The sequence below is a fragment of the Sparus aurata genome, chromosome 18, assembly GCF_900880675.1.
Source record: "Sparus aurata chromosome 18, fSpaAur1.1, whole genome shotgun sequence".
Lineage (NCBI taxonomy): Eukaryota > Metazoa > Chordata > Actinopteri > Spariformes > Sparidae > Sparus > Sparus aurata.
In genome coordinates, this window is record NC_044204.1 from 17,348,677 (window position 1) to 17,362,606 (window position 13,930).

The window sequence follows — 13,930 nt, forward strand, 5'->3', positions numbered from 1 at the left end:
GTTTTATGTCGCAGGACAAAACTTACTCTTTTGTTAACCACAGACCTTATTTCAGGCACCCAACCAAAAACTCCACTCAAAAAACCACTGACCATGAGACGAGGTAAACGTTTCCGAGTTTTAGGTTTCACTCCTGTGGCGCCGTGTAGTTCGCCGACCTCCTCCCTCATCCTGTATCTTCTGGTGTCTCGCTGTAAAGTTATAGTGAGTTCAGCAGGTAAAGGGGATGTGATGAAAATGAAATTTATCCATTCAAGTTACGTTGAATAAAATTATAGGTTTCTTTGGATTTGAATTTTGTTGGAAACATTTGGGATAATAGACATAACTGAAGAAATTATATAGGCCTAACAAAGGTCCAGTCACTTTAAGATATTTTAATGGGGAAATGTTATATAACATGCCCGTAAACCCCATCTTTAAATAATATTTAAGGCACTTTTATTGTCTAAATGATCTTATTTTTGTTGTTATAATTTCAGCCATCTGCGAAGCACTTTCAGCCCCACTAGATGCTGTATGACAGATGCTGTCCAATCAGTTATATTGGCTGTTTCAAAGAGGAGGGCGTTGATGAAGCAGCACATGTTGGTGAAACAGATCGTAGCATGAGAACCCTGCAGCAGCCAGCTGAAACTCATCTCTCACGAGGTCCTCAGGGTGAGATTTTCCTCTCTGTCATCGGCAGCCAAATCAGATTAAACATACATAAACACACGTTTCTCTCAGAAACAGCTGATTGGAAGAGAGAACTTGGAGGCTTCTCAACGGCAAATCAAGGGGCAAGATGAGAACACGAGGCAGAGAAGGATGTGATCAGCGACATGCTGGCTCTTCCGTTAGAGCTGCTGGAGAAGCCATGAGCAGACTCGCAGAGAGGCTCCCTGCAGGGACCAGACAGGCTGAGAGACACTCTGAACCTCAGACAGCTGTACCCCCGAGAGAGGGACAAGAAAAGGGTTATGAGGAGCAGATGTGACACTATGCAAACACACATCCACACACACAGTACGGAGCTGATGACATTTCAGGGTCGCAGGAATTTGTCACTCTGTAATGGGCCGTGTTGTAAAAAGCTCTGACTGGTTGACTTTGTTCTGTTTCTGCTTTCATCTTCTTCTTTGTCTCAGCAGCTATGGATGTTTTGGAGCAGTCTATTGAGAGTAGAAATGGTAGAAAAGTAACAACACGTGCGGATAACAAACAGCCCATGCACTACTAGAATTTCTCACTGAAACAAGGTTTTCCAGATCTAATTTATTTAACTAGCATTGGAAACAAAATTAACACATGACGGGTGAGGCTTCATTCAGGTCCAGCACAGAGGACTCACATCCCATTAGAGCCACGACACACTAAGTGTGTACAGCGTTCTATACTCAAACACTCCACATGTGTCACGGCGGACGGCTGGTGGAAGTTTGACGTTTGGCAGTGTGTGGGCATCCGCTGCAGCAGCCCATGCCCAGAATAACCCTCTCTCTCTCTCTCTCTCTCCCTCTCCCTCACACACACACACACAATCTCACTGCTCAGCATCAGGAACCAACTCAAAACAAACCATCAGGGGGCCCCGTCACATCCACTCAGCACTGAGCAACAGACAGACAGGCCTGTTTATAAACACACACATACACACACACACACACACACACACACACACACACACACACACACACACATTCATTTGGGAGCATGTGCACATATACAGTACAGACTACAGACAGACGCCTAGCAGAGTGTGAGGCTGGTCATGATTACCTTTTGGGCACCAAGGCGTCAACTACACACACACACACACACACACACACACACACACACACACACACACACACACACACACACATACTTCAGTTTAAAGGCACAATATGTAAAAATTGGCCACCATGTTGATGTTGTTTACTATCATACCATCACCTCTTAAAGTGAAAGGTGGAGTCTTTGGATGTGGGGTTGTATGAGGTACTTATCGCTAGTTTGTGTGTTACCTGACCTTCCTAAAGCTTAGTTCCATATGAATGCAGGGATAACTCATTGTTTTGTCGTTAGCGAAAATCAATATTGACCTTGAAGTTGAAAAAGGAGCCTCATATAAGAAACAATACTAAAATCAAAAGCTGGAAAACTCATGTGAGAAGTCGCGTCGCCTTGTTGCTGGAAGACTGTAGCGTTCCACCTGAACTCTCCGCCCGGTTACGTCACATTAAGAGGCCGATATTTCCCGGCAGCCATGATGGCGGCTAGCGGAACAAGCTACTGTTAATGTGAGTTGCTCAAAAACTTTCTTTTTAGTAAACTCTGTGTACACAAACAATGTTCTCAATGCTCGTGTTCATGAGTAGAGACTCTGGTGATACTACGAGCAAAGTTTCATGTTGTGTTGAGCCTACTTAGTGTTTTAAAAATAGCGATTTTGATGCTATCGCTAAAGTGCCCCAAGCCCTCGCATTGAAATTCAGTTTGACCCGAAAACAAAAATACAGTTAATCTTAAAAGTGCCTCTTTCTACTAATTATGCTTTTACCCAAAGGTTTGACTCATAAACATTTACAAAAAAAGCCTTGGTTGGTTGCATTTTGGCAAGAGTTTCACTTTAAGTGTGTCTTATATTTTGGAAGTTTTTGCCGCTTTATGTTGCCATCGGACAGGCTTTCCTTGGTAACTACATTTCCTAAACCTCACAACATCTGTATTCCTACGCACCGCGGCACACTGTGTTACTGCGCAGATCAGCCATTTGGTTCAGACTTTCAGCGGCTGTCTGAGGCGATGTAAAGCACTAAACACCAAACTTGGTAAAACACTAGGGAGAACTAACTCATATATTCCCTCATCAGAAGACCCAAGCTATCACTTTAAAGTTAAACGCTCTCCAAAAAGCAACCTTTTTCAAAATCGCTATTTTTAAAAAACTAAGAAGGCTCGACACAACATGAAACTTTGCTCGTAGTAACACCAGGGTCTCTACACATGAACACGAGCATTGAGAACATTGTTTGTGTACACAGAGTTTACTAAAAAGAAGGTTTTTGAACAACTCACATTAGTAGTAGCATCTCCGGCGCGCTGCCGTCATGGCAAACAAAAAGTGTCAATCCCAGAGTGTGACCTAACAGGCAGGAGAGTCAAAGTGCCCCTGCACTCCATTGAAAATTAGCTTGCTTGAAAATGAAACTACTGTAAATCTTAAAAGTCCCCCTTTCTTCGTAATTATGCTTTTACATGAAGGTTTGACTCATATTCAATCACAAATAAAGCCTCGGTTGCTTTTGGGCGAGAGTTTCACTTTAAGGTACAATAGGGCTAGCTGGTTTGCATGCTAACTTCAGTAGGCTACATATGTCAGTAAAACAACACATTACATAAAAAAAAAAAAAAAACTGTCTTTTTCCCATTCTTATCATTTTGGTTCTTTTTCAAATGTTTTATAACTAAAATTCTTACATATAGCACCTTTAAGTGTCAGTCAGTGAAACACAAAGCAAAAAGAGAAGAAACTCTGATCACCTAAAGTCCCTTAAAGCCCCTGAAGTTTAAGTTACCTTCATGATTAATGTGCTGTGTTATAATAAGGCCTTCCACTCACCCAAACCAATTATTCACCAATAAGTATTAATCAGGCTGCGGACAAGCAAATCAACACCATGCGGGCGGCCCGGAGGCCTGACTGCAGCTGCTGATCAAACTTCCGCATTAACGGAAACCCAAGGCCCGCGCCAAATTGGATTTGAGTCTCTCGTTTCCGCCGAGCTCGCGCGCATTGTGTTTAATAAGAGGAAACACGTGTGCCAAACATCCCCGAACGGGACGAACACAGATTGGCGCTGGATTAAGAATCAAGCGGCGAGGAAGCAGCTTCCTGTTTCCAGGCAGCACTTCGCCTGCACGCCCGTCATCACTCGGCCGACGTCCCGTAATCCCACGACGAAGATTTATGAGCTGACTGCTGAAGACAACGCGTAAAATAATCTCTCAGATTTGACTGGGAGGAATCTTGCACGGGGCTGTCCGGAGCGCGTGCGCTCGGGAGCAGACAGCCGCCTCCAGGCCTCCAGGCTCCAAGACGCACTTCTGTTACAGCGTTGAATGAAAGAAAAGGGACAAGTAGGGAAAGAGTAAACATAAATCCAAGCCGCAGGCCTGAAACAGGTCATGATGACAGAGAGCATGTGATTCCGGTTGGTCATAGTTCTCCATTTCCCGGCTGTTGTCAGAGATTTCCATCAGCAAGCAAACCAACCGTGCCGTAAACACAGCCCTCATTTGTTTTCTCCTCACAGCAATTATATCATGTGATTAAAAAACATTTTAAATAGAGCCTTCGCTGACTTTTATTTGTGTAAAGCGGATCTATTTCATGTCGAGCCGTAATGTAATAATCCCGAGCTGTCATTACGGCCCAGTTTCCCCCCTTGTGCGCCGAACTCCATCTGATCTCCGCATTTATGAGAACCAGACTGGCGCACACTATCACCGGGCACCGCAAAGACGAGAAGAAGAAAACAAAGAAAATCCCACTTCTACACCGGAGGGACGGAGACAAGAGAGCGCTTTGAGGAAAGCCTGCAAATGAATATAGGAAATGTTAGCTTCAGCAGACACGCAGAGAGCTTCGTGGAGATATTTCAGCTCCCAGATGGTGCGAGTTAAAAGACTTAAATATTTGTGCCTATACGCTCCGCCTCCACTGCTCCAAAATGTTCATTCTATTTATCTATCGGATGTCCAACCTGGAGGAAAACACGAAGGTCAATGAAAAAGTTTGCTTGGGCTCAGAAATGAGAGGCAGTATGCTTCACAAATTTGAGGTAAATCACACTGGAGACGGTGCTTCATGTCATTCTCATTATTATTATCATTTTAAATGATACATTTAAATCGGCCGGACAAAAAGAAATCACAGAAACCTAAAATCTAATCCAGATTTGACAATTCTGCATCATCGTTTTACAGCGTCACCGCGCGTAAAGATGCTGCTGCCGGCTGTCCTGGATGCTCTAAAGCCTCAGTGAACACTGCAAAAAATTTCTGCTACTCACTTTGTGTCATTAGCTTTCTACAATGTATAGGAAAATGGCAATTAAACGAATAATCCATCTTTTTCCTTGCATTTAAATTTAATTTAATTTAGGCACTCTCTTTAGTCTGGCTACACCTGTTTCAACCGATAATGCAGTCTGCCTCATTTTGTTTCAAAGTGGTTCCTAAATGAAAGATTAAAAAAAAAAAAAAAAAAAAAAAAGGTTGGTTTAGATAATAAATAAAAAATAAAAATAAATTTTAATTTAACTTTTGCAGCAGCATTTATTTCTCATCTGTCTCAGGAAGTTAATATGGCGTGAATATGAGTATGGACATTTCTTGCAGCGCAGGCCCATGTGGAGGAATACACGCCGCGTTCTTCCCTCCCTCTCTCCCTGTGACGCGCAGAGTGGAACCAAAAGCGCAAGCCCACTGTGGGACCGAAAGCAAAAGGGGAGACACAGAAAAAAAAGGTGGGAGAGAGGGGGAGATATTGTAGTGAGGAGGAGAGGCGTGCCAATAATCAAGGATTTTGGATGAGGACGCGCATCTCGGAGAACACATGGGAACGCACTGGATCAATTACGCAGCGTCAAGGAGCCGCCGTGAGAGAAGAGGGGCTCCCTGAGGTGCTGCCACTGCCGCTGCCGCTGTTGCTGCTGCTGCTTCTGCGCTGAATGAGCTCGGACACTGACTCTTGAGCGGGACAAAGTCAAAGTTCAGTCGGAGCGCAGGGAGACGGGATCTTTAGCAACGATGCAGGGTCTGAGTTCTCGGGCTCACGCGTTTTCGGTGGAGGCGCTGGTCGGGAAACCCTGTAAGAGGATGAAGGCGTCTGAGGAGTCAAGTTCAGCTGCGGACACCGACAGCGACACGAGCATCTTCACCGGTGAGGCAAATGGATGGATGGATTTTGGAGAACATCTTATTGATTATACGCGCCTTTTACGCACGAATGGCACAAAGTAACCCATCACGCAATCCGTAGTTTGCGAGATATTTTGCTTCATTAGACCCATGTTTCATTCATTTATTACAGTTTTATATTTACTTTTTTTTTCATTTTCCATTAGTTTAAAAATAAAAGGATTTTCGAGGGGAAACGTTTTGCAGTTTCTTTACGTTAATAGAAAACTGGAGCAACTTTCTGCGTCTTTCTCTTTCTTAGGCTGGGGTGCCCATTTTTTTCCCTTGGGAGGAACAAAACTAAAACTTCATGGTGGAAAAAAATCAAACGCCTATTAAATTGAATTGTTAAGATGCAACATAGTACCAGGATCCCAAGGGCCCTTAGACGAGTGACTTCCTGCGTAAAGTGTCTCTCTATCCATTGTGCTCAGATTATAACCAGAAATTATTCATGAGAAACCCTTTATATTTAAAGACCATCACAAAAATAAAAGATTAACATTTAAATGATTAGTATTATTTTTTTTAAAGAAACGTCTGGCGGGCCAAATCGAACCTTGAGAGGCCAACTTCAGCTCGCAGGCCCCACGCTGGGCAGCCCTGATCTACAGTACAGCTTCTTCAAAACAAGTTAAAGTTGCAGCTAACAAAATATTGTTGCAAATACTACATGCTTCTTCTCTCCCTGTCTTTGCTCCCTTCATAGGCCTGAACGAACATCCAGTCAGCCAGATGAAGAAAGCAGGTCCAACGCGGAGGAGGACGGAGGACACTTCCTGTGAGCCGGACAGACAGACGGTCGGATCCGGGGGAGAAGAGGCGAAGCCCAGCGGGGAGGAGGACAAGCCGAAGGAGAGGGACTGCCGGCCGGACAGAGAGGTCCGTGTCGAGCTGCAGGGCTCCGAGCTGTGGAAGAGGTTCTACGAGATCGGCACCGAGATGATCATCACTAAAGCTGGCAGGTATGAGAAGAGTTCAGACAGGTGTGCAAAAAAAAAAGGAAAAAAAAAAGAAAAACATATCAGAAGCTTGTTGTCAAATTACTGCGTCTGTCCATGATCATATTAACCGTCTGTATGCTCTGAAGTCAAGTTTAAAAACCCAAAGAAAATAAAAGTCCTGTGCAGATTTAAGATGAGATCCTCTCGGCTGCTGTTTAAAAAGAAAAATCTCGATCATTTCTCTTGATACGATGAACATAAATGTTAATAATATGGGTTACTTTAATCACAGAAATAAACGCAGTAAACACTGAACCCTGCAGCCCGGGCCTCACCGTGGAAACCAAACGAGGAAGACTTTCAAAATAAATCGTCCGAGCAGAGTGTCTTTCGTTTCTGACCAACAACAATTACACGCTCGTTTCCGCGTTGAAGTGTCTGATATGAATGTAAAATGAGCCGGAGTGGTCACTATCAGGGACGTGACATTTACATGAACCGTTGTGCGGTCACAGGTGCGCGTTATCAGGTGTAAAACGGTCACTTTTACACGCGATAAACAAATGAGGCGAACGTTATTATGATGATAGACTACTAGAAACTGTGTTGCTTGCGTATTATATTTGTTTAATGCGTAGGAATGTCATTCCCGATTTCACGGTCTGCGCGTTTTTGTTAATATAATAAATAATAATGATAAATAATGCGCCGATTCATGGATTTTAGTCACATTTAGGAAGTTATGAGTGAATCACATTATTTTATATGATCCAGGACGATCGCTTACAGAACTAAACGTTGCGACGCAGAGACGGTCACGGTCCATCAAATGAGCTTTGCATTTGCTTCAGAGGAGTTTTCGCAGGTAGCCGTGCGCGTCTTCTTCTCTTCCCCTCTTCTTCCCCAGAAATGAGTTATTGGGACATAACCACTTGCTGAAATCTAAGTTCCGTTTATTCAATTACGGGGAACACACGCTATAAATCTCGGCTGTGAAGATGCCCTCGTGGCCCCTCGGGGTCCCTGAACTTTCCTCTGAACTTGGCCGCCGCAGGAAGAAAAGTTTCCGCCTCGTGTTGTTGCTGCGGGTCTCTGTCTGCGCGGTGCTGGGAAATCCATCTCGGCTGAACACAGTCTTGCCTGCTCCAGGAAAAGACTGAAGATTTAATTATTTAATTTCAGAAATGACACTTCTCTCGTCCCTTCAGGAGGATGTTTCCATCCGTGCGCGTCAAAGTGCGCAATCTGGACCCGTGCCAGCAGTATTACGTTGCCATGGACGTCATGCCGGTGGACTCCAAACGCTACAGGTGTGTGTGTGTGTGTGTGTGTGTGTAATACATGGATCAACGTCATTATTCACTTATTGGTTTATTTACGTCTGCGTGCACGCTCCCTGCAGGTATGTGTACCACAGCTCGCAGTGGATGGTGGCGGGGAACACGGACCACTCGTGCATCTCCCCGCGCCTCTACGTGCACCCGGACTCTCCGTGCGCGGGGGAGACGTGGATGCGTCAGGTCATCAGCTTTGACCGGGTCAAGCTCACCAACAACGAGATGGACGATAAGGGACATGTAGGTAAACCCATCTGAGCATGCGCAGCTTCCTCCAGTCAAAGCCGGATATGTTTCTATATTTCTCTAAGTGCGACTGTAAGTGTCTAACTGGCAGCTTCGGCCCTGCTCTGATTTCTGCCCCACACATGTTAAACCATACACAATATTTAGGAACCGTGCGCGTCTTTGAGGGGATGGAGGAAGTGGAAATCCCTCTCAGCCCCAGAACTTCCTGCAAAGGTTCAGTGATGTGCAGATGTGACAGATGTGGTGACTGGTGAGGCTACAGGATCTACAGGATTTTCACTTGATCCCCGTGTTTAGAAAAACCACAGTGTGTGTTTGGACGATTCATTATTCTGGCGGACGATGAGGGAATGGAGAAATTGCTTTTGCACCACAGCCGAACCTTCAGTGTTCAGTCACACGGCCTCAGAGTCTCTCCTGTTGTTGTGGTCAGCTCATCACCCTAAGGTTGCCTCCTCGGGGCTTTGCTGTAGCACTGATTTGAGTTTTTAAACAAGAGTGGAAAGGTGATGATTGTTACCTTTTTTCGAAGCTGGTGGATTCTGTTGTTTGGCATTCAATTTGTCGGTCGAGCTGTTGTGTTTGGTTTGGAGAAAAAATCTGCATTCTTTTGTGAAACCTTTCCGACAACATGTATATTTCTCATTGGCTTCTGCCTGAACCAGTAACAACAAAACATTAATAAATAAACTGACAAAAACAAAACCACAGCTCAACAGCAGTCACACTGTTCATTCTACTTTAGCTCTTTATTTCAGGGAATATATGCAAAATGATAATGATAATAATAATAATTATTATACAGATAATAATAATAATAATAATAATAATAATAATAATAATAATTATAAGAAGAAGAAGAAGAAGATGAACTTCTTTTAGCAGAGTCGAGCCCCTTCAAGCAAACAGGGTTGGGGTTGATCATTTATTTTTTATTTTACTTTTTTTAATTTTACTTTATTTTCTTTAGATCTTTATTTTCTTTAGATCTCAAATAAAAATTATGTCATTTTTCAACAATTGGTCAGTTAATAAATACTGTACAACACACTAATTTAATTTGAGGTTTTGTTAGCTTTAATTGTTAAATGGCACAGTTGAGGCAAATCTTTTAGTTTTCTTGCATGTCATGTTTATAAAACAGTTTTTCACTGTAATATTGTGTTTTCATAGATTATGCAGCCTGATGTGACATTGCTGTTTGAAATACTTTGTTCTGCTATCATATGACTTCATATTATTACCTTAATTTAATTATTTATATTTAAAAAATTTCACATATTGTAGTTATTTATGTAACTGAATCATGTTTATAATTTTAATGTTTTGGAAATTTACATTTTATCAATATCCACGAGCTAATGGGCAACTAGCTGTTCACTACAGAGCTTGAAAAAAAAATGGCAGTTAAAATAATTAGTTACAAAGTGATGAAAAAACGACTGGCAGCTGTTTGGATGATTCTATTTCCTCAAATGTTCGCTTCTGTATCTGTTCGTTTGTTTATTAATTGGTTTGTGAGCAGGATTACACAGAACAGTACAGAGCGTATTTCTACCAGGTCTGGATGACGGATGAGTCTCAGCCCAGAACAGACCCCAATAACTTTTGGTCAGGATCCGGCAAAATAGACGGACCCAGGAACTTTTTTCTTCCTTCCTTTATATTGTGAGATTAGGATATTTTTCGACACTTTCATTATTTCACAGGGAATAATGCATGGATCCCTAAAAAAATCAAGCATGTGTATGTCACTGGTATCTATAAGTGAGTGCAATTTGATGTGGATCCTAGATCTGGTGATCTTAAATTGTAGTTGAGCAGTTATGGGTGGCTCAGCCAAGTCTGATATTGGATTAGGTTTGTTTGAATTGAAGGGAGCTGTTTCAGTTTTTATTAATTGTGTTTAGTTCGTTTTTGGTTTATTGTTAAATATCATTCAAATGTTCATGATTCCAGCTTCTCAACGATGAAGATTTTCTGTTTCTCTGTCTCGTGTTACAGTAAACCGGATATCTTTAGGTTTTGGATCAAAGAAGTAGTTTGATGATATCCCTTTGGGGTTTAGGATATTGTAATAAATATGTTTCACTATTGTCTGACATGTCACAAACAAAAAGATGAATCAGTTAAGTAAAAATGCTAATCTTCAGACTCATATATATTTACACTTAACATTAGTTGCAGCCCTGAACGTTACTCTGCAGTTCAACTTAAAGATGATGATGAAATTGTCGTTCAGTTTATGAAATGCAAAAACTTCTCTTCATCCAGATTATCCTCCAGTCGATGCACAAATACAAGCCACGTGTGCACATCATCCGGTACGACCCTCGGATGGACTTGTCCCAGATCCAGTCGCTGCCTGCTGAAGGAGTACACAGCTTCTCCTTCCCAGAAACGGAGTTCACCACAGTCACAGCCTATCAGAATCAACAGGTACAAACCTTTACCTCTTCCTGGGGAACAGGAAAACACTTGATCATAAACGCCGGATTTGACCGAGAGGGTTTAGAAAACGGTTGAATCTTATGAAACACAGACTAAAACATTATATATACTGTCAAATCTTTGGTTATTTAATGTTTCAAAGAAATATTAAGAGAGCAAATTTCAAGGCTTCTCAGGGTTGTGCACGCAGTGACCGTAAGAATCCCAGATTAACAGCTCAGGCCTGCTCTCTGTCACATGAAAATGTTTGAGTGTGAACATCATGATGGTGCAGGCTCAGCAAGATCACACGTTTCAGTGTCCTGATTCTCTGCCGGGCCGGTTTCTCTGAGCTGGTGTGTGTGTTCCCGTGCAGGGGGGAGCTGACCCCGCTGTTGGCTACCATTCCTCCAGTAACGGAGCCGTCCGTGGGGACTGCCAGCTCTTTTCATCAGGGCTCGTTTTACGATCAGCGAACGTATTATTACAGAAACTCAATAACGAGCTGTGACTGGGCCCACTGCTGGAGTCCACAGCCCGTTAAAGCACCAAATAAAACTGCACGACCTCCAGGAGCCCTGTTTGACATGGCCCATCGCCCTGGGTGCTGCTGGGAGATGCGGTCCCAGTGGGAGAGCTCTGCCTGCTCTCCGTGCTGTCGTAAAGCTGAGCTCATTGTTAGCTTAACACATCGCATGTTGACACGTCCACTCTAATTCTAACCTATGTCTCTCTCTCTCTCTCTCTCTCTCTCTCTCGGGCTAGATCACAAAACTGAAGATCGACAGGAACCCGTTCGCCAAGGGCTTCAGAGATCCAGGAAGGAATAGGTACGGAAAACCTCACCAAACATCCACACTAGAGGACCCAAGAGGGATTTAAGGTTCAACCACTGACATGTGACACCACATAAAACCTTCATATGAAGTGGAACTGTCGAGTGCAGAATTTCACACCTCTCAGGACTAATATTTAAATACCTGGAATTACATTTTACAGTATATTTGTGTGTGTTTGTGTGTGTAGGGGAGTGTTGGACGGCTTGTTGGAGTCGTATCCCTGGAGAGGCCCTCTCAGTTTAGACTTCAAGCCTTTCACCATACAGCTCCAAGGTACCTCAGCTCCTATTACCTCTCATTTCCAGCCAGTTTTTTTTTTTTTTTTTCTTATCTTTGTCACTCAAGTCTGATGTCCATTTCAACAGGAGGCTCAGGGTCGCCGGCCAGCAGCGCCAAGACTCTCCTCCCTCTCTCCTCTTCTTCATCCCTCCCGCCGTTCTCCTTCTCGCCGCTCTCCTGCCAGGATGCCGCCCTGCACACCCTCGCTCTCCCTCTCTACGGCAAGGCCTCCGCCGCCTCGCCCAGCTCCCCACTGCCCAGCAGAGCCTTCTCCTCGCTGGGAGCAGACCGTCTGAGAGGCCTTCCCCCGCTGTCCCCGCTGGCAGACTTCCCACTCCTCTCGGCGCTGCACGCGAAGAAGCCTCCTCACTGCAGGGACCCATGTTTACACGGGTCTCCGGGGAGCTCATCCTGCCTCCTCCCCCTCCATGGCCCCCTCAGCCCTCAGGGGCCGTCTCTCTTCCCTCATCTCTCCGACACTACGGGCCCCTACTGTCTCTACCACTACAGCTTCCCCCTGAGCCCCCAACTCGCAGCTATTTCCCGGCACGCCAAACTAGCCGAAGACACCACAAACTGTCTGCTGCGCCAGTCTCCGTGGCACCCGACCACCAACCACTGCCTCTGACAGCTGGACCGCACGTTTAGGCTCCGGCCCATTGAGTGTAACAAGCCAAAGCTTATTGCAACAAAACAGAGAGGGCTGCCTCTTTCAAAGAAGCAATAAAAACAGAACTCAGAAGTCTGTGGGGACTTTTCTTTGTATTTAAAAACTGTTTTATACGGTTGTGTTGGATTTACCAGCACTTAAAGCTCAACCTGAAGCAGATCACGAGCTGCTAGGGAAAGCCTGATGTTGCAGTGAAGAGAAAATGTAGATTACAGGATGCAGATTTTTTATTCGGGACAGAAAAGCACAGTTTGTGTACAGCAGGAACATGTTTCTGCCTTAACTACTTACTACCAAAGAGCAGCAGCAATAGGACCTGAGGTATGTAATATAACATGAGAGTGACTTTCAAACTGACCATTAAAGTATTTTTCATGTTTTTTGTTCAGATCATACACCAGCGTTCAAATGTTTTTTTCCAGTGCGGACACTGTGTATAAACCAGGGCAGCCAAAAGCGGGGCCCGCCGTTAAATTTTTGGCCCCCCGTGTGGCTCAATTTGGCCTGCCAGATGTTTTCTAGTAAAAAAAAATTAAAGCTCACTAGAGGATATGTTAATGTTTATGCCACTTAATTTTTTATGAAGTAAAATGTCATACATATTTAATATATATCCCTATATATAAATGTGTTTGTGTGTGTGTGTGTGTGTGTGTGTATATATATATATACATATATATATATATATATATATATATATATATATATATATATATATATATATATATATATATATATATATATATATACATATATATACTGAGATTATTTGTCATTATCTCAGTCAATTAGGAGAAATTAGGATTCTAGTTCCATTGTGTCTTACTTCAGTTATACAATATATATAATAGGTGTTTTAAATTTCCATTAAGTTTGGGCATCTCTGGTTTAAACCAAGTGCAAAAGGAAACCATGTCCACATTTTCCAGCTGTGTTCACGTAAATAGGAAGTATATCTCAATGTTAAACAGAAACACATACATGCTAACGTGCCACAGGAAGTGATTTTAAAATAAGACATTCTGCTTTGAAGCACTTCGGTGTTTCTTGCGATGGGACGGACTTTATGTTGTTACTATAGAACGCTGAACAAAAAGTGTGTTTTGTGTTTTTCGAGCTCTAAACTCAGGCTCGGCCACCCCTGACTAATAACATGAGCTCATCAGGTCTCTGTGATTTTTAGAGGAAGAACAACAGCTGAGTTTCCATTCCTGTGCTTTATTACCAATAACAGGACTAATCAGAGACGCATGG

General features: G+C 43.3%; 1 protein-coding gene across 1 annotated transcript; it reads left to right on the top strand.

Moving 5' to 3' along the window:
• The first annotated feature begins 5,507 nt into the window (after positions 1-5,507).
• Positions 5,508-13,303, top strand: tbx22 (T-box transcription factor 22). Its single transcript, XM_030395752.1, has 8 exons — positions 5,508-5,911; positions 6,638-6,893; positions 8,081-8,182; positions 8,275-8,449; positions 10,733-10,897; positions 11,654-11,718; positions 11,915-12,000; positions 12,093-13,303. The coding sequence occupies exons 1-8, from the start codon at positions 5,779-5,781 to the stop codon at positions 12,632-12,634; spliced, it is 1,524 nt and encodes a 507-aa protein (XP_030251612.1). The 5' UTR covers positions 5,508-5,778; the 3' UTR covers positions 12,635-13,303.
• Positions 13,304-13,930: the final 627 nt, after the last annotated feature.

Bases quoted from the DNA above. Each gene is read 5' to 3' on its own strand.
- tbx22 (XM_030395752.1), top strand. From the start codon at position 5,779: ATGCAGGGTCTGAGTTCTCGGGCTCACGCGTTTTCGGTGGAGGCGCTG. The intron at 6,894-8,080 runs GTATGAGAAGAG...TCGTCCCTTCAG, and splicing joins ATCATCACTAAAGCTGGCAG to GAGGATGTTTCCATCCGTGC. The intron at 10,898-11,653 runs GTACAAACCTTT...CTCTCGGGCTAG, and splicing joins CAGCCTATCAGAATCAACAG to ATCACAAAACTGAAGATCGA.